General features: G+C 47.1%; 1 protein-coding gene across 1 annotated transcript in view; it reads left to right on the forward strand.

Annotated features, from left to right (window-relative positions):
• Positions 1–21,734, forward strand: part of SYPL1 (synaptophysin like 1) — a 212,490-nt gene that overhangs the window by 172,121 nt on the left and 18,635 nt on the right. The window contains exon 5 of the mRNA XM_069229850.1: positions 15,490–15,684. Within this exon, the coding sequence (XP_069085951.1) occupies positions 15,490–15,684 (195 nt within the window). The remainder of the gene's footprint in view (positions 1–15,489; positions 15,685–21,734) is intronic.

Below are 21,734 nucleotides of genomic sequence, written 5' to 3' on the forward strand. Positions count from 1 at the left end.
ATCTTCACTTACAGGATGGAGAGTGCGTTTCCAAGACTTAACAGTTCAGGGCATATGGTCTCCTCAACAGCAGGATCACCACATCCGTCACCTTGAGCATCTGGCCATCCACCTATCTCTCAAGGCCTTCCATCAGGGCATTCAGCACAAAGTGGTCCTAGAAAATTCAGATATCATGACTTTCGTCTACAGAAACGAGGTGGCACACGCATCCCACAGTTGTCAGTACTGGTGCAGAGAATTTGGCATTGAGTGATTCACTATTGGAATCACCTCCTGGTAGCGTACCTTCGGGGGGAGGACAACAACTTTGTAGACCTGTTCAGCAGATTGCAGCAAGTCCATGAGTGGGAACTCCACCTGCTAGTCCTAACCCTGTACTTCTGTTGATAGGGGAGGCCCAAGGTCGGGCTTTTCACTGCTGCTCACAAATGCCAAAACTTCATCTATAGGTTTCTACACCCTCAGACCATGGGCAATGCTCTGTGGCTGAACTGGTGGGGGGCCCTTACACTTATTCTGGTGGCTCACACAGTGTCACGAGGCCAGGCAACCCTCATTCTCGACCCTTTTTGAGATGTCTGTCGTTCTCCCATAAGAAGCTCCCAGAAGGACGGACCTTCCTGCACAGAACCAGACACCGGAACCAAGCAGCTGAATCTAGTAATTTGACTACTGAGGTCTTAGAGTTTGGTTAACTCTGTGTGCTCCAAGGATGCATGGACATTTTCAAAGAAGCCTGCAGACCCACTCTACATCTGTTATGCTACCAAGTGAAAAAGGTTTGCCCACTATTGCATTCCATATCTCCTGCACCCTCTCAAACCTATAGTTCAGGATATTGTCTTTTATCTCCTTCACCTCCTGAAATCGGGTTTAACTTATACTTTCATACACCCACCCCTGGCTGCTTTTTCATGCAGAACAGGGAGCATTTTATTGTTTGAAATCCCTGCCTTTAAGGCTTTAATGGAAGGACTTAAAAAGGTAATTTTACCTAGCCCGAGTCTAGAATTGTAATAATATTATTACCAGACTCATCGGCTCTCATTTTAAACCACTACACTCCTACCCTTTGCAGTTCCTCTCTTTGAAGGTTGACTACCCCTTTGCTGTTACATCCCTGAGATGTGTACACAAACTACAGACCCTCACATTAGAGGAGGCTTTCTTTCTTATCATTTATGGCTATGTTACAGAGGTTCCCCCAGGACCAACCCCAGTTCATGTAAAGCGCACCCTCATGTACTGCATTGACAGGACCAAGACTTTCCGCAAGACAAAGCAACTTCTTGTTGTGTTTGGTAAACCTCAAAAAGGTCATCCTGCGTCAACTCAGATATACCCAGTTAGAATGCAAGTGCATCCCAAACTAGCTACCTCAAAGCCAAAATAACAATGTCTGCTCTATCTAGGCTACATTCCACCCATAAGAAAGTGGCCACTATGGCTATCCCTAAAGCGGACATTTTTAAAGCAGCTACATGGTCCACTCCACACATGTTTACCAAAGCCTACTGTGTGGCTGTCTTACCTTGCCATCAAGCTACAGTTGGTGAGATTGTCTAAAGAAACTTCTTTCCAACATCTGCACCATCCACTGGCTGACCACTGCTTAAAGGAGTACTGCTTTTTAGCCTGTGCAGAGTATGTGGTTCTGCAGCCACGAAAGGGAACATAGTACTTACCCTGTAAGCATCTGTTCTTATTATGTAGTGCTGTAGATACACATGCGACAACCGCCTCCCTGGGATCCAGTGGTAGCTGCAGATATACTTCTCTTTCATTTGCATATTTAACCTGTTATATATTAACGCATGGTTACCAAGATGTCCTACTTACTACTCCCATCAGTCCACCATTACGCTCACTTGTTTTGCATTAAACAATCTAACAGTGGAGTCCAAACACATTGGTCACTAAGAGAGGTGTACGTGATTGAAGACCTTCATAGGAAAACAAGTTGCAAACACGAAGAAAAACATGTTGCAAACATCCAATTCCAATACTAGATGGCAGGAGTATGCAGGGGATGTGAATCTACAGAACTACAGGCTACGAGTAGATACTTACAGTGTAAATAATACACACACACACACTAAAAAAATTAAAGAGGGAGGTGAAACAAGTCATTTCTTATTTTAGCTCCTGTAGGAAATTTTGCTCACCACTGCAGTCAGCGTCTGAACAGATTTACCTAAAATCTGTTGTGAAAGTCCTGAGTAATGACTCGAGTCCCGTCAACTAAATTTTTTAAAAATGTATGCATGTATTTATGTATTTATTTATTTTAGAGAATGTGTTTCTGTAGTTTTTGGGCTGAAATATTTTTCTCCTATCTTGAAATGTGTGGTATGACTCTAAATCACGAGTTTTGCGTTGTGGGAAATAAACAATTCTAAAGCCATTGGAGTGGGGGGGTGTACTTCCCCCAAATGTGATGACCACAAGGCAGTGATCAGGGGGTACCCAGATGTGTAGAAAAAAACAAAAAAGGATCTGGAGAAAAAAGCATTGAAAAAAGGGCAGGCGGCTGCCAGCTTGAGAGTGGCCATATCTGATAAGGTCTTTTATCTGCAGATTCCTTACCTTTAGAATATTCCCCAGGTGTTCGACTGAGTCTGGAAATTTTTGAGCAGTCCCCTTGCACACAATTAGGTGTCATTGGTCCACCCTGAAGTGGTGTGCGTGGTGCTTACATAGGCATCACCTAAACGCACTGACCCCGGTTCCTTATTGTCCGTGCCATTAGCACGGATCCGGATGAGCTCATCTCAGTCCATTTGAACTGCATTTTCTCAACAGTTTTGACAAATTCAACCAGTATTCCTTTTTCAACCTGGTTTTTGGACTATCTCCTCGAAGAAACTGACCAGTTTCAAGCATTGTGGTGACTGTAGGAGGCAAATATCTGTGACAGATCCCTATTTTGTGTGTCTGTGGTGCCTGGAACAAGACCACAACTTCACAGCCTGCGCAGATTGCAGGACTATGAATCTGAATTCGATCCGTGAGCGAGCCTTGAAGGTTAGGCTGCTCACCACGTGACTGCATGGCTCCAGGTCCTGTATGTGAGGGATGTAGGAAAGTCGCTCTTTTTGGCAAGGTTACTCCCACTTTTGGCCTGCCTGTCAGTATGTTGAAATTGTTTTCACTGGGATCCTGTTAACTAGGACCCCAGTGATTGTGCTCTCTACTCCAGTCTGTTGCTCTGGTACCTTTTTACACCCCACAATTGGCATACTGGTATGTCCCTAGTATATGGTACTCCGGTACCCAAGGCATTGGTACACCTGGGGACCCCCATTGTCTGCAGCATGGATTATGCCACCCATCGGAGCCCATGCAAACTGTCTGCGCAGGACTGCCATTGCAGCCTGCGTGAAAAGGTGCATGCACCCTTTCACTGTTGGTCACTGCACCAGGTCACTGTAAGTCACCCCTATGGCAGGACCTTTCAGCCCAAAGGGCAGGGTGCAGGTCCCTGAAAGTGAGGGCACCCCTTCAAGAGCAGAGGTGCCCCTACGACTTCCAGTTCCATTGCACTGGACTTCGTAATTGTGGGGAAGCCCTTTTACCTGTGTACTGGCCACTTCCTGTGTGCAGCTACATAATGGTAAATCCGAACCTGGGCATGTTTGGTATTAAACATGTCGCAAACATACTCCAATACTAACGCTAGTATTGGTGGCAGGATTCCATGCACTCTGGGGGCTCCTAAGAAGACCCCCCTAGTATTGCACTTACCAGTCCTTCAGGGTTTACGGGCAGCCCCTCAGACGGGTTTCTGCCCTCCTGCTGCTCAAAGGGGAAGGCAGAACAAAGGAGTTACTGAGGGAGGTAACACCATCTACTTTGTAAGTAGGTGTAACAAGACTTGGGAGGTTTAGCCTTGCCAAGCCACCGGTTTGCTTTGCCCTCCTTGCATAAACCAGTTTGCACTAGCCCAGGGATCCCTGATCCCTGCTCTGGCACGAAACTGGACAAAGGAAAGGAGAATAACCATTCCCCTGTCCATCACCACCCCAGGGGCAATGCCCAGAGCTCCTCCAGGTGGCCACTCGATTCTGCCATCTTGAAAACAAGATGTGCAGAGGTCCCAGGAACCATCTGAGAGGGCAGGTGATGTCAGTGACCCCTTTAATAGATGGTCACTGTGCAAGGTGACCAAACCCCCCTTGAGGGCGATTTAGGGACTCCCTTGCGGGTGGGACTCCAGATTCAGCGTGCAAGACTCCACCAGGACTTCTCTGTATCGACCTCTTCTGCTCCTGGCCACCAGAACCGCAATTGGACATCTCAGGAACCGAAAACACTGAAACTCCTGAGACGACCTTGCCTTGCAACATTGTTTCCCCGGCTCCTTCCAGCAACTGTACATTTTCACGGCTGTGCATCCTCTGGGGTCGGCAAGACTTCAGCTGCAGCAAGAAGGAATCTCCCTTGGAGTGAAGAAGGCACTTCCCCTGCATCTGCAGGCACCTACGGCAAAGACCTCCGTCTGTGTGGATCTGCTCCCCTCTAGAACTACATGGATCTTACAACACAGGTGGTGATCCGAAGTGGTCCTCTCCGCCCTATGTCCATTTTGGGAGACAGTGAGCCCTTGCCTCTTCTTGCAGGACAGTACCCCTGTGCACCGTGACTCTTGCAGAAACCAAGGCTTGTCTCCTGCTCCAGGTAGCCCCAGCCACTACCACTTCATCCTTGCAAGGACAGTCTCCCCTCTGCTGCTCCAGTGACGTGGGACTCCTCTCCAGGTGTGCTGATTGGGCCTCAGTGCACCTTACTGTGTCTGCTGCAACTGCTTCTGCTGGCTCTTCCGACTGCTGAGGATCAGCCCAGACTCCCCTCCAAGGGTCGAGTCCCCAGGACCTTGCTGGTCCTCTTCAGCCTTGCAACTCTTTTTCTGCCCTGGTTTGCATTTGTCATGGCTTGTTGGTGGTCCTCTTAACTGCTGACCCCTATGCAACCCAACGACCGACATGGGACATCTGCATAACTCCAGGGACTCCTCTGCAGCTCCGGGACCCCATAGCTGGTCTTCATCCTCCCACATCGACACAGATCTTCACTCACAGATGGGTGGGCAACTGCTCCTGCCCTGTCAAGACATTCCATTGTGGACTGGACTCTGCCCCCTTCTTTTACAGGTCCTCTTCTTACAAAATCCACATTTGGGTTCCTCTGGTCTGGTCCTGTTCTTGAAAACTTCCTTTTGTTAGTCCCCTTGTTAGCCTATGGGAAAACTAGGTAACTTACCTCTGTTGTCCTGGTTGCTGCAAGTCATTTAAGTACGCACCTCTTGGGGTTCCGAGTTCTCCCAGCTCCTGACTAACTACTCCACATCCTTGGGTGGGGGACCTAACTTTGCATTCTATTTTAGTATATGATTTGGCCCTCCCTAGGGACCTAGCTATCTTCATTCACTAATAGGGGATGCCTGGACCTGGTATAAGGTGCCAACACCATAGGTGTCCACCACACACCTGTCCAGCTTCATACAAGGGAGGTCGCAGGACCCCTCTTGGAGTCTCTTGTGCCGAACATCTTTGCAATCCTGGACATTTCATGCAAGTCCCACAAGAAGTCGAAGTGCTCTTCGACTTCTGCTCAATCACATTCATCAGATGGTGCCCGAGAACGATGCCACAGCCCAGATCCTTCTCTGTCAGGTTGTCCCCGTGGAGCCCCTGCCTGACACTGGGTCCGCTCCGTACGTCCCTGAGTCAGACATCAGTTACGGTGCCGACCAGGCCCACGCAGCCTGAGTTCAAGATGGACCCTCCTTTTCCAGAAGGGCCCTTTGAGGAGCACAAATGGAGAGGATCTGACAAACCATATGGCTATTCAGACACCTTACTAAGGTCCCTGTCCGACGACACCCTGATATGAGGCTCTGGCTGATCAATGTCTTGACAGAGGTGCTTCAGCCTGAAGTATCCCCCTCAGAATCTCTACTTTCCTTCAGTGAAGCTCACTGGTGGGCCCGGCTCAAGCCCTGCACAGGCTCTCCTGTGCACAGGACTATCTCCTGCTGCCATCACCTGTGCCTGAACCCAGCCTTCATCAACCGACATCTCACCCCTGAGATCCCTACCACATCACCGGCTAGGGAATCCAAGAGGCTAAATACCTTTTGAAAAGAGGATTTTCCCTTTCACCAGCCTGGCACTGTGCTAATGAGCACTGTGTGCTTTTTGGGCGATTATTCCCATTCTCTGTGGGATAGGGTTGCACAAGTGCTGCCTGTGGTCTTGGAAGAGCCCCGAGCCATACTCCTCAAAGCCGTTGCTGACGGGAGACATGCAGCAAAGTTCATAATCTGATGCAGATTGGATACAACTGACTTTCTGGGCAGAGCCATTACTTCCACAGTGGTGCTCTGATGTCATGAATGGCTGAGGACAGCTGGCTTTTCGGGCGATGTCCATGCTATCCTTATAGACATGCCCTTCGGTGGGAGTTGCCTTTTTGGCAATGAGGCAAATTCATCGCTTGAGCGCTTTGAAGGCTGTAGGGTTACCACTATGTCATTGGGGCTCACCATGGCTTCACAACAGCTGCATTCTGCCTTCTGGCCCTTCCTTGGCTAAATTAGGTAGTATCAGCTGTAACATTTTGCCACTACCCACCACCACTAGCAAGCACCACAGTCCTTTTGTGTCCACTGATGCAGCTAACACAATAATCATGGTAAAAAGAGGCAGAGGCCAGCCCAATCCGCCCCCTTCCTCTGACAGTCACAACCTCAAAGTCTCTTCAGTTTGCCCTCATACCATAATGGGTATCCAGTTAGTGGCAAAATTTAGCGCCACCAGACCTAGTGGCGGGAGATCACTTCGGACAAGTGGGTGTTTTGAATTGTCCAGCAGGGCCTTACCTTTCCTACAGACCCTGTCGCCTTTGCCACCGATCGACTGACTTGACAAACACCTTTCACTCTAACGACAGGTAGTAGTGGCTTTTCTGGCCAAAAGAGCTATTGAGAGAGTGGTAACATCAGAAGTAGGTCGTGGTTGCTATTCCCACTACTTTCTGGTGCTGAAAAAGATGGAGGCCTCTGTCCTATCTTTAACCTATGCCCTCTCAACTACTTCCTGAAAAAGGAAACATTTTAGCTCAGATACTGTCTACCCCTGACCTGGAGGATTAGATGGACTTGCAGTATGCCTACTGCCATATCTACGTCCTGCCCTTCTCACAGGCATTACCTCTGGTTCATGGTAGGCTAAGAGCATATTAGTCACTATGCTTCCATTTGGTCTTACCAGTGTCCCTCGGGTGTTTGCCAAGATGATGGTGGTGGTTACAGCACATCTGCGGAGGTCTGTGGTTCCTGTCTTCCCCCTCCTCGACGATTGGCTGTTGACGGTGAGATCACCCCAGGCAGTTTTCCTCCACCTCCAAATAACGCAGACCTCCTGCATGTATTGGGGTTCTCTATCAATGTGCTGAAGTCCTTCTCAGACACTTACTTTTATCTGAGTTATTCTGGATACAGTCCAGCTCGGTCTTGGCCTCCGAAACAGCGAGTCCAGAATTTCTGATGAAAACATCTACCTGTGGATTTCTCACCTCTTGAATACTCCCAATGCGCCAGCATTGAACACGATTTTTTTCTTTCTATCTATCCACGTTGACGAGGATGTCACAATAGAACAGCTCTGCACGCGACTCCTTCTGACATCATCGGAGCTATAAGAGTTCTCACCGGCATGCTAACATCAATTCCCTTTTTTCTGCGCCTTCAACGATAATGGTTTTTCTGTCTCTCCGTGTGGTTACACTGTATCGAGGGAACTGCGTTGTCAAAGTTTTGCTTATGCAACAGTGTCTCTGCCGAAGAGGTATGGCTTCAAACCCTGTTGAGAGTGTGGAGGTCACATGTCGGTCACTGACCTGCACGGAAACTGCCTCTGGTGCCTATGTTTGGATCATGATGTCAGGGGATGCTCTTCATGTCAGAGCATGAACCCTAAGGCACTAAAAGAAAAGGAGGCAAAGTTCTTCTGGCGAAAGCTGAAAAGGAAAAGCGGGGCCATCTTAGAACTAGGTCTTGAGATGAGTCATTGTCCCATAGGTCTTTGAAGTTACACAAGAAGTGACGTCCTAGTTCACGGCGTAGTTTAGCCCGAGATACCACCTGTCGGTCTTTGGCTCCGGCCTCGAAGTCCCAGTGCCGATCGACTTGGGAAGTGAGTCCCAGCCTATCTACTCTACAACCGAAGTCGCCTGAGATATCCCCAGCGCCGTCTTTGGTGGAGATCTGGGCGTCACCCAGGAGTCCTATGGCGCAGTTCTCTCCTGTGACTTCACCGGATCAGGAGATTAGAGAGCAGGCAACAGGACCAGTTCAGGAGCAGTTATATATCTGTCCTTTCTGGCCCCAGGGATGGAACCTACAAACGTCTTAAATGCTCTTTTTAGCATGTTTAATAGAGCAATAGTTCCCTCTGGTGCGCCTGCGGACCCCACAATCCATTGACCTCCCTGTGAGGCTTCCCGGTACTGTATAGGCAGGCTCCTTTCCTGCCTTTCTTACCAACTGCCCCCTATCCTTGGTCGGTAATGGTGCAGAGAAAGCCACCATCACCATCGGAGGAGATTCCGACGTCCGATAGATCTTGTCCGGCGTCAAGTCATTCTTCCCCTCCCAGGAGTAAGGTCCCAGCGCCCACCTGGACTTCACCGGGACCGCAACAAGCTTCATCGACTCTGGTGCATTCTCTTTCGATGCCACGGCTGGAATCCAGGCAGAGATCCAGAAGGGAAGCTTTGAGGTTCTTGGAGGAGAAACAGTATTTGGAGGACCAGTGGTATCAGGGCCTTGAAGAAGGGGAGATTCCGATGCTGTCCCAGGAGTTTGAAGGCAGTCAGGTGGCGAATGGCCTGGGCACCTCCCCTGAATGGGAATTATTGTCCCCTGTGATTATACCCCCTCTGGAGGTTACTTTGTGTCATGGGGTGATTAGTAAGGCAACAGAACTTCGGACTTACCACTGCCCACTACAGAAATAAAATCAAACATTTTAACAGAGGTTCTCCTTTCTTCCTCTGTGGCATCAGAACCCCTGCTGCCATTCAATGAGGCTTTGTCGGAGCCAGTTGTAGATCTCTGGCAGAAACCTGTTTCAACTCCTGGGGTTTTGAAATCCACTGCCAGGAGATATAGGGCCAGATGTACCAAAGGATTTTACCCATTCTGTGTCTATGTGAAAAAGCTTTCGTACATATGGCCCATAGGGCAGTACCAGAGGATCCCCGGTTCTTGAGCAAACATCCAGCACCTTGAAGCCTGGTGTTACAAGCTTCATCTTCTTTGAGGTCTGCACCTGGTTCCTTTCCCATAACTCCTGCTTACAGGGAATGAAAGCGGATGGAGCAGTTGGGGGGAATAAGATCTTTTTGTCTGGAAGTATGGCGTTGAAGTCAGACAATGCTACTTGTTTATTAGGACGGTACATCCATGCTCTGATGGATTCAGCCAAAGAGGTCATCCCCAAACTGCTAAGCGCTTAAGCCTTCAGACACTCTCCATGACCTACAGATCTTTGCGTAGGTTAGGGGGTTTGGATGCAGACCCTCCTTTTGTGGGAGGCAGCACTTTCAAAAAGAGCAGTTTTCCATCCCCCTCTATAGATCCTACAGAGGTTGTGGGAGAGCTAAGCAACGTGGTGCACTCAAACAGCCTTCCTCTTGATCCACTACATCCTCTTCTGCTAACCATTCAGGGAAGCAGCCCTAGTTCTCCTACTCTTCAAGAGCATGTTAGTTAATTTCCCTCAGGATGGAACGCCATAGCAACGGACAGTTGGGTGTTAGGCGTTATAGGAAATTGGTATGCCCTTCCTTTCCTGGAGTTTCCCTCTACCTTCCCTCCCCAGCATAGTTTTTGTTTGGAAGAACATCTGCTGCTGCTTCTACAGGAGGTACAAAATCTCCTTTTAAAGGGTGCAATGGAATTGGTTCCAGAACATAAAAGGGGTCAGGGTTGTTATGCAAGGTATTTTCTGATCCCAAAAAAGGATGGTCATTTACGGCCGATCCTAGACCTGAGGATTTTGAATTGGTTCCTCAAACAGGAAAAATTCAAAATGCTAACCCTAGCACAGGGTCTTTATGGTTTTCATAGACTTGCAGGATGCGTATTTTGATATTCCCATCCTCCAGTCGCACAGGAATTATCTCTGGTTCATTGTAGGGTTGCAGCATTACCAGTTTGCAGTACTTCAGTTTGGTCTTACAGCCACACCTCAAGTCTTCACGAAGGTGATGGCAGTGGTTGCAGTGCATCTCGTAAGGGAATAGCGGTATTCCCTTACCTGAACGATTGGCTGCTCAAAGCCAATGCTTAAAGTTAGTACTGCAGCATTTGCAGGTGACAACCCAGTTGTTGTTCAGTTTGGGCTTTTCGTTAAATGTGCCCAAATCACACCTGGAGCCCTGTCAGCGCCTTCTGTTCTTAGGGACAGTACTGGACACAACATTGAATCATAACCTGCCATTCCTCCCCTCACACTTCTCATGGGATTCGGGATATTCAGGATATGACTCCAATGTTTCTGGAATGGAGTGGCTGTTCAGGTCCTGAAGATCCTACGCCTGCTCGGTTTGTGCGCTCCCTGTATTCTGTTGGTCACTCAAGCAAGTTGGCACATAAGAGCTCTACAGTGGTGCCTCCGCAAGCAGTGGTTTCAACACAGAGGAGATCTCAAGCAGTCTATATCAGTCTCTAGAGGAACTGCAGTGGATCTTCAATGGTGGAGTGTAGACTGCAAATTATTGCAGGGAAGGCCGTTTTGTCTTCCACCTCCGGTGACCACAACATAATGGGTGCTCCGACTCTCGGGTGGAGACCGCATCTGGGGGATCTGGAGATCAAAGGTCTTTGATCTCCAGTGGAACAGATATTTCTCATATGTCTGTTGGAGTTAAGGGCGATATATCGGGCTCTCAAGGCCTTTTTCCCTTCCCTTTGCGGTCAGTCAGTTCAAGCCTTGGTAGACAAAACTACCCCGAGGTGGTGCATCAACAAACAAGGAGGGGTAGGGTTGTATCTTCTCTGCAGAGAGGCTCTGTGATTCAGGTCCTGAGCTCAGGGCCATGGGATTTGCATAATAGCATGTTGTGACGTTGGCGTGGAGAGCTAGAAAGAAAACATTTCCATTGAATGTTGGCACATTGGGAGTATTCAAAGGGTGAGATATCCACAGGTAGATACTGTATCAGCATTACCGAAGGTAAGTAACTTGTTCATTTGGGCTATGATTCTGATATTCAGCCTCTGTCCTGGATTTCAGTGAGACTGGGTCTCATGTCTTCCTGAATCCTATTGGTAAAACATGCACGTTGGCATATGCTGACTCTGCATTGGGATCTGAAGTTCCAGTGGGCGCAGCATCAGGCAAATCTCTCCGACCTGGTCCAGATATCAGAGATGTATGCAAATGCCTCTTTTTGTATGGTCACTTCCAAAGTTTGGGACTGATGCTGGGCTTTCGACTGAGGGTGCACTAAGGCCTGGTAACCAGGCCTCAGTGCCTGCGCCCTGTCCTTAAAGTGTGTAAGCCTAGTTGGCATAAGCTAACTTACCTGTACGTCCCTAGTATATGGTACCCAGGGCCTGTAAGTTAGAGGGTTACTTCAGGCACCACACCACTGATTGTGCCACCCTAGGTGTGACAAAAGTAAAACATGACTTCTAGTCTGCCACTGCAGACTGGGAGGCAGATTTTCTCGGCATTGTCATTTAAAGTAATGCCAAAGCCAGGTCTTCCCTTTTTAATATATATGTCACCCCTAAGGTAGGCCTAGTGATTCCCTAAGGCAGGGTGCTGCATGATAAGAAGTGGAACATGTGTTTTTACATTATCCAGCAGTAAAAACCCATACTTGTCGTTTTTACTTGGGGGGGAAAAAACTAGTAGCCCCATTGGCAAGTGCAGAGTCCATAGCAGCCTTCTGAGTGGGACTACTAAAGTCAGTACTGTAAGGTATCAAACAGCTAGTTACATTAATCCCAAATTGATGCCCGAGTTGAAATTAATGTAACTTGTTGCATTGTGCAACTTTTACAAAGTGGTCACTTTGTATAAACTGCAGAATAGTGTCACAGATTAACACCTACAAGACCCTCGTACTTTTACAATTACCAACCTTTTGTTGGTCTACCGATGTAGAGCCAACCTTGGTTCCGAAGTTTTTGCTTAAAAAGTGTCCATGTCAAATTTGTTGAATTTGCCAGTGCTTGCTCACAATTGAGTACAAAATGCATATTTACTGTACTTTGGTAAATCTGTACCTGCAGAACCTGCCAGTAGATTATCTTTTGTTTTGGTGTTTGAAAATCCATCAAAATACTGTCTATTTTTATAAAACGATGTCGGATGTTGTGAGTCTTTCATCCTCAATTGTTTTGGTGGTGTTTAAATGCGTTGCACTTTTTCCTTTGTGTGCGCCTTGCCACTCAGAGCCACAGCTACCCAGGGCTGAGCGAGAGGGTTTAACAAACGTAACCTAATGATCCTAAAGGGATTGGTAAGTGTATTACACAGTGAGGATGCACAGCCACTTCATATAATGCACCCCATTTCCTCATAGGAGGGGGAAGTGCAGGATTGGGTCAGTTATGGACCCCTTGACCTTAACCCACACAGAGCTCATTATAGTGACAGGCACTCCTGGGTTTGGGTGGACATCAGGGGACTCTGGCCTCCTGCTGAATCTCAGCTCCACGTCAGCCTGTTGGAACTAAGAGCAATTATCCTCGCATTGATAGCCTTTTTTCCTTCCATTAAGGGAAGGCTTCTTCAGGTGTTGACGGACACCACCACTGCCATGGGGTATTGCAACATGCAGGGTGGGGTGTGCTCGTAAACCCTGATTCAAGATGCCCTACATCTCTGCATGGCTGGAATGTCAGGACATATTGCTGGTGGTCCAGCATAGGCAGGCTCTCTGACCGCCAAAACTGACAGACTAAGCCATTGATGTCTCGCTGATCTCGAATGACGTCTCCATCCTGGGGTGGTGCAAAGGTCTCTTCAGAGACTGGGGAGAACCTTGTTTAGATCTATTTGCGACCGCCAAAAATAAGAAATGTCAGCACTTTTGCATGCTGGTTTTTCTAAGGCAGCTCTCATTAGGAGATGCATTTTGTCTTGAGTTTAGCTCAGGACTCCTGTACGCTGTTCTGCCAATACCACTCCTGTCCAGAGTTCTCAAGAAGATCAGGAACGACCGGGTCCAAGTCATCTTGGTGGCTCCAGATTGGGCAAGGAGAGTTTGGTGTCCCAAACACCTAAGGATGAGCATCTGTAGTCTCATTAGGCTGCCCCTTCAGGAGGCTCTCGAGTCACAGTTACAGGGCAGGTTCCTGCACACAGTCCATCTACATGTGGGAAAATTGGGCGGCGATGATTGAGGGAATTTGATCTCTCTCCCGAATCTCAAAAACGATTTACACCTGCCAGTGGGACAAATTTGTGGCTTGGTGTGCTACCAAATCCACTGATCCTCTGACTAGACCTTTGTCTGAAGTTCTTTTGCTTAGGTTATCCCTTCAGCTGGCAAGGCCTTGCTTTGGGCACAGTTAAAGGGTACATTTCCACCATTCCAGCCTTCCTGTGGTTGTTGTAATAACCCTCCCTGTTCAGGTCACCTGTTGCGACTTGTTCCATTAAAGGTTTACAGCACATATACCCCTACACCTTTTATCATGCCCCAATTAGAGCTGAATTTAGTTCTCACCTTCTTCATCTGTTTGCTTTTTGAACTCTTACACAGCTGTCCTCTGAACCTGCTTACAATTAAAACTGTGTTCCTTGTTGCTCTAACATCTGGCAGGAGGGTTAGGGAATTGCAGGTACTTTCTTTTCAACCCCAGTACACAATGTTAGGACATGTGACTCCTAAGGACCTGTCACTCCTTATTGCCAAAGGTGGTCTGGCAGAACATCACACTGCCTGCTTTCTTTGCCCCACCTTATCCTATTAAGGAAGCAGAGAGACTCCACCACCGGAATGCGGAAAGAGCGGTGGAGCCCTACATCGATCATACAAGAGACTTCTAGGTGAACGATCAACTCTTAGTTGGATTTGCGGGAGCAAAGAAAGAAAAGTCCTCTGTATAAAAATCTGCTATGTGAAGGCCAAGAACCACCCCAGACGATTCAATTGCTCATTCCACTAGAGCTGGGACCACTGCGCTAATTGAGGAGTAATCGGTCTGGATGTCTGTCAGGCAGCTATGTGGGCATTGCTGTACACATTTGCCAAAACACTTCTGCTTAGACAGTCAGTCCGGTGAGATGGGCATTCTGCCTGTTTCATCCTCCAGGACTTTTTAGTGAAACAGCCCGTAGACCCACCTACGGAGAGACATTGCTTTCGTATCTATTCTAAGGTAAGGATTCTGCAGCTAGAAGTCTTCCAGAACCTCCATTACTGGTAGCCAGAGGGAGTGCAGAGCTGGGGTTTGTATACCTGTTATAGATTGGGGGCAGGGCTTGGCCACCAGGTAGGTCCTGCTTCCAACTCCCCCTGCACCGCAGGTGTAGCACCGGGCCTGCCCTCGGACCCCGTGCCTTTAAGCCCTTTGCTGAACAGAATAATAACTCCATTTTCAAATAAGATATTTTTTTAAGTGATTTGTACATGTGTTGGCAGATAATATAGTTATGTTTGTAACATAAAATGGGGGGTCTCAACTTTGACAGTAATGGAGAAATAGCTTCTGCTCTCGTTTAGAAATGCCCCCACCCCACAACCAAAGACTCAGTTTGTTATACAGATTTGTCTCGGACTCCAGAAACGAATCTAGATTTGTTCCAGGAGCTCCTAAGTAGTGCTGTTTAAGCCCCAAGAATTTTCTACATATTACCTTGCGCTTGATTACTCTTTTCTGGGATCAGGTTTCTGTTCAGAATTGCTGAAATGAGGTCCAGTTTCTTTGATTTTTGGGCTCTATTTTAGGACAAGACGAGAAACCACACAATTCTGAATCTCATTTCCTTACCTGGGGAAATTGGTTTTTAAGAGTAAAGAAAGAACCTAATCCATCACTGTCTGAAAGATGTTGGCAAAGTACAATTAACATGGATATAGTGCTAAGCAAGAGGGCAGTAGAGAGATTTTGGCCTAAATCGTAGTGTTCATAATCACTAAGTAGTGAATGTTCCCTTCTGCAGTTTTCACCTTTCTTCCCTTTGTATAATTCACCTAGTCTGACCACCAGCCTCCTCTTGGAACTGTCACACCTGGCACCACTTCATCCCCACCAATTTTGTTACGTAGCATCTTGTATATTATTTATTTTGTTCACATTTATCTGTTAATTGTGTTTAAACGTATTTGCTGGTTCCTCATCCTCTGCTCAATTGAAGTGAGATTGACTATTTTCACAATTAGGCATATTGTACAAACTGTGTTAATAGTATAATTTGATGCTCATAATTGAGGTATAACTCATGTTTATTTTCGTTATAGGATTTTGTGGTGACCATCATCTTTGCCTTTCTCTGGTTAGTGAGTTCTTCAGCATGGGCTAAAGGACTTACAGATGTAAAATACTGTACAAACCCGAACACTATTATTGCGTTACTGGGGGAAAATTGCAAAGATCCTCCAAATAAGTGTGCCGCTGTAGAAGGACCCAGCTTAGGAAGTCTAAATGTTTCAGTGGTACGTATAGAACAATTTACTGTTATTGTACCTATGTGAAAAGAAGTTTAATTCAATAGTCCTCTTGTTCCTTCAGCTATTTCACTCTTGCTTATAACCTTATGATCCCTTTCATTTGAAATGGGGTGCTTGCATGCATGCATCTGGGAAATGCCAAAGCTAATTTATGTCAAGAGTTGAATACACTTTTTTACATTCTTCAAGAGCAAATATTTATAAACTTTTTGTCTTCTGAAATTCTGCCGCCTTAACAAGATTTTCTGTAGCATTTTACTTATTGTTGCTTCTCACAGAGACTCCTCCACTCCATCTGTAGTCTAATTTACAAGTGAATTTTGAAGCTTCGTATCTCATGGTATTTGAAAGGATGAGCTGTCATTTCTAGCAGGTCCTTGTCTGTATTCAGGGTGGGATTCTGGGGTGGGAGCTGAACTTAGCATTTTCATTTGAGATTTTTGCATTGAAGAGGAGCTACTTAAACAGACCCAAGCACTAGTGTCTTTGGTGCAGCGTACCAAAGATAAGCTTCAGCTGGAACATTTAAATTAATAGGCACAAAAACACATATGAATATGCCCCACATGTGTAAATGAAAATGGCATATTTATAAAAAATATTCTATGGTGAAACTTGAAAACCTGGGTAAAAACATTATTTGTATGTATTGCATGTCTCAGAAATGGGTGCCACAGTGGAACATTTTAAGTCTTGCAGCTCACTGCATGACTGTCTCAGGAATATTTGTTATAGTTGTTACTCAGAGTAATAGGTTACTGCTTCAAATAGTTAGCCTACATAGCTCAAGGCAAGACTACCTTAGAGGAATGTTTCTGTACACACAAATGCCTTAGCACTTGACCGATTTAGAATAATATTTTCTACGAAGACTTCTTTTTGGTAGTCATATTTGTAGACATGTTATGTCTACAAGAAATATTCACGCAGTAGAGCCTTTGATGGACCTCAGTAGACAAGAATGTTGCTTGTCTGTTAAGCCTCGTCACATTTACAACACATGTTCTGTTATTTTTTGTAGGTATTTCACAATTCAATATTCAAACAAATAACATTTCTTGTAGATTATGTACATGATGTGCTTCAAACAAATTTTTTAAGAAATCCTTCAGTATCTCGGGACTGCTTGTAAGTTGGTGTCTATTAGAAGTTTCCAGATGGTGCTAGTGGGATAGATAGACTTTGTCAGCGCATTTGATGGAACACTTTGCTAAGATCTAAACAGCTGGCCAAACCTGTTTTTCTTTTCTGTCAACATTCAACTCAGTGCTATCATCACCAGGAGGCAAGATATATTTCACATTCAGTGTTCTATGAGGAAGATTGATAAATGCAAATGAAGACGAATGTAAATCGGTAATGCCCTGAAATTCATGTTTCGCTGATGAGATACTACAAATATCACCCCTCTTTCTGGCTCAGTGACACTAATGCTTTCAGAGACGTGCACTAGGCTTCTTGGACCTTGTTAATTTTACCTGAGAAGCTTGGTAAGGAATATTGAGAGTCAAACAGCAAAAAATATCTTCAGTTCAGAAGAGAGAAGTAAAGAGGAAAATGAACCATTACTCATGTGTTTTGCGCCTTTGGTGGTGCAGGCTTTGAAGATCAGGCCTAGGCTCCTTAAGGCATGTGGTTTCAGACATTTATGAGAAGTTAACTGAAGCGGTCTCCTCTGAAATGTCAAAAATAGATGGCTCTGAGGAATATCTCCCATCAGAAAGCTCTGAAATTTACGTTTTTCCTTAGCTTCATATATTGTGTATTGCGGGAACTGTATCGGGACCTATTCCTGGCATTTCAGTCCTAGGGATATGTGTCAGTTTCATCTTGAATGGATAGTAGACCTCCTCTAGTTAAGTTCTGTGCAGTAGTATCTTACTTATGGATGATTCATTTTAGTCCTGGGCAAGCCACTTGGTGCTACAAAGCTGTTACTCACATTGTCCCAACATGCACCTCTTCTTTAGACAGCTTGTGCCATGGTAAAGGTACGTGTATTCAGTAGTGCCTAGTCAAGACCCATTGCTTACTCTTGCTGCTTACTCCCTTCTACCTGGACTGCAGCACCTCATCCTACCATTCATTGGTTGAGTCGATTGTCCTTAGTCTCCAAACCTGGACATCAGTGATAGCCCCCTGTAATATCAGGTTTTTTTCATGCCATTGAGAGAGGCCACTGAACCATGATGAATGCCAGCTCCCAGATGTTACTGAGAACACCTTCCTATGCAGAACTGGTGATTGCCAGTGGTCTGGACACCTCCCCAGATACTTGCTTGGTCTTTCCTCCTACTGTGGTTACAGAGGAGGGATCCTCATTTGCTTCGGTGGTAAGGAGAGTGGCCGACGTCCTGGACTTTCAGCTGCCCTCTATTGTGGTCAAGACAAACGCTGTAACGGAAGTGCTTCAGCCAGGGGTGACCCCCGAACTGCTTCTCCCATTTAACAAAGCCCTCATGGATGTCTTAATCGGGGTCTGGTCAAAACTCTGGACAGGGCTCCTGTGAATGACAGTTGCCATATGCCATCGCCCTGCCCCATGGTACTCAATCTTCCTCACCCAGCACCCTAACCCGGAGAGTTTAGTAGTCCAAAACTCCATCTCCATAGTAAATCCTGGTGTATTCCCTACCCCTCCACAACATAGGGAATCCATGAGGCTTGGTACCTTGAGAAAGAAGATGTTTTCTTCCACCAGCCTGGCACTGTGGCTCGTGAACACTGCATGCCTTTTGGGCCGTTACTCCCACTCATTCTGGGACTCAGGTGCGCAGGTGCTGTCTATGGTCTCAAAGGAGGCCCAAGGCATACTCTCCCTGCTAAGTTCACCAAACACTGTGCGATGTATACAACTGACTCCCTAGGCAGAGCAGTTTTGTTGTCATTGGCCCTTAGCACCACTTCTGGTTAAGGACCACTGGCTTTTCAGAAGATGTCCAGACCTCGCACATAGACATGCTCTTCGATGGTTCCCGCCTCTTCGAAGACAGGGCAGACTGTACTGTAGCGCTTCAAGAACAGCGTAGCTCATGCTAGGTCCTTGGGCCTTTCCATGGCTCATCGTCAAACCCAGTCCTCCTAACGGTCCTTTCATGGCCACGGAATGTGCTTCCTGCCGCATCTTTACCTGTCCAGCCACCATAGCCCGCAGGCGTCCCAGCCCTTGCTTGGCTGAGGATGCGTTAACCACAGACCTTGTGGGTCAGGTCACCAGATGCTGACCCACCACTCCCACTACTTACCCACCACCCCGACCGGGCATCCAGAGCCTACATGCCTCTTTAGTTTGCTTTTGGACCATCCAAGGGTAACCAGTGGGAGGCAGGATACGTGAACACGTGCACCACTGGAAGTTGATAACATCTGAATACTGGGCTCTCCAGATTCTCCAAAGGTTACTCGCTCCCCTTTGTGACTATCCCTCCACACATGCCACCAACTTACGACAGGCTGACTGAGGACCACATCTCCTTACTCTGCATGGAAGTAGTGGCTCTTGGCCAAGGGAGCCATAGAGAGGGTGCAAGCATCAGAGATAAGTTACGGTTGTTATTTCTGCCATTTTCTGGTGCCCAAGAAGGACACAGAAGCCTTCGTCCTATCCAAAACTGGCACCCTCTCAATTTCTTCCTGAAAAAGGAGAAATTCCAAATGCCTAAGTTCCCTCAAGTCCTGTCTGTTCTTGACCCTGGAGACCAGATGGTAGCGTTTTGCTTGCAGGACACATACTTCCACACTCCTGCCCTGCTTGCCACAGACGTTAACTGCAGTTTGATAGGCCACAAGCATTTTTAGTTCACTTGCTTCCATTTGACTTTACCAGCCCCCCTCAGGTGTTTACCAAGGTGATGGCAGTGGTTGCAGCTCCTCTGCGGTGATCAGGAGTGCCAGTCTTTCCCTGTCTCAGTGACTGGCAGTTGAAGGCGAATCCAGGATGTTCATGGTTTGATACCAATGTTTCAGCCTCTATCCTGAATTTTGGTGAGACCGACTGAGGCCGCTGAGTCACATGGCTTCCTGCATCCTGCTTGTGACACATGCCCGCTGGCTTATGCAGGCTCTGCAGTGGGACTTGAAGTTCCAGTGGGCACAGCATCAGGGGAATCACTTTGACATTGTCCAGATCTCGGATGGTATTGTAAAAGGTTTGCAGTGGTGGTTAACAAACTGCGGCTGGGTCAGCTGCAGGCCCCTCTCCCTTTCCCAACCAGATCTGATAGTAGTGACAGATGCGTCACTCCTGGGCTTGGGCAACCAGCTGGGAGAGGCGGAGCTCAGAGGCCACTGGTCTCCAGCAGAATATGGACTCCACATAACCTGTTGGTGCTGCGAGTGATCCAGATTGAAAGCCTTTCTACTCTCCATCAAGGGAAGGCTAGTGCAGGTGTTCAGACCACACCACCACCATGTGGTACTGCAACAAACCGGTTTGAGTGGGGTCGTGAACCCTCTGTCAAGAGGCACTACATCTCTGGACATGGCTAAAACAGCGCATTTTCCTGGTGGTTCACCACCTGGTGGACACTAAATGTCAGAGCTGACAAACACAGCCAAAGATGCCTAGCAGATCACGAATGGCGTCTCCAACTGTAGGTGGTGCAAGGTGTGTCTTTCAGCAGTAAGAGCCTTGGTTAGATCGGTTTGCTGCCACTGAGAACGCAAAATGTGAGCAGTTCGGTTTGCGGTAGTTTCAAGGCAGCTTTCACTTGAGTGGAGCTCTGGCCTCCTATATGTCTTTCCGCTCTGCTGCACAGAGTTCTCAAGAAGATAAGGAATGACAGGACCCAAGTCATCCTTGTGGCTCCGGACTGGGTTTGGAGAGTCTGGTACACTGAGCTGTTGAGCATGGGCATGGGTCCTCCACCCAGACTGTCCTTTTCAGGAGTATTCTCTGAAGCAGCAGCAGGGTAGGGTTCTCCACTCAAACCTGTCATTGCTCTGCCTTCATGCATGGAGATTAAGTGACAACAGTTAACAGCTTTCGACCTTCTACCCAAAGTCTGTAATGTTATCTTGATAGCTCAGCACCCTTCCACCAAGACGGTATATGCTGCTCGGTGGAGAACGTTTGTGGCATAGGGTACAGCCAGAGAGATTGAACCTTTATCTGCATCCCTTTCCTATGTTATTTTTTTTTTATCCTTACCCTGGTCCCGCAGGGCTCTGCATTGGGCACGTGGAGGGGTTATTTATCTGCCATCTCCACCTTCCTGTGGCTGCCAGGTCAGTCTTCCCTCTTCAATTCCACTATTGTACCTAGGTTCCATAAAGGTTTGCAACACTTGTATATTTTTATTTTTTTCACTCCAGTTCCCTTCATTATGCCCCAATGGGACCTTAACTTGGTTCTTGCCTTTCTTATGTTCGCTCCCTTTGAGCTACTTCATACTTGCCCTCTTAGGGTTCTCACCATCAGGATAGCCTTTCTGGTGGCAATTGCATCTGCCTGGACAGTTTGTGAACTGCATGCGTTGTCATCTCAGCCTCCTTAAGTCTTTCTTCACAAACTGGTCCTTCAGACCATTCTTCTTGCCGAAGGTAGTTACCTTGCTCCATGTAAGCCAGTCCATCACTTTGGTGACTTTTTACACTACTCCTCATCCCTCTAAGGAAGAAGAGAGACTCCACTGGCTGGACCCAAAAAAAGAGCATTGTCATTCTACCTTGACCGCACAGAACAGTTCCAGGTGGACGATCAACTCTTTGTGGGATATGTCTGAGTCAAAAAAGGGAAGGCTGTGCAGAAACAAACTATCTCCAGCTGGATTGTACTCTGCATTAAGATCTGCTATGCATTGGCCAAGAAGGAACCCTCAGAGGGTTTGTGTGCTCATTCCAGCAGAGCAAAGGTTGCGACCATTGCGTTAGCAGACGACAATCCGATCCTGGACAACTGTCAGGCAGCACTATGGCCAGCACTATACTCGTTCTCCAACTGCCTGGACGGTCAGATTCTTCTGGACAGGCACTTTGCCCATTCAGTCCTGCAGGTCTTTCTCGTCTAAATCAAGTTCACAGACCCACCGCTTTGC

This window comes from Pleurodeles waltl, chromosome 4_1, assembly GCF_031143425.1.
Source record: "Pleurodeles waltl isolate 20211129_DDA chromosome 4_1, aPleWal1.hap1.20221129, whole genome shotgun sequence".
Taxonomy (NCBI): Eukaryota; Metazoa; Chordata; class Amphibia; order Caudata; family Salamandridae; genus Pleurodeles; species Pleurodeles waltl.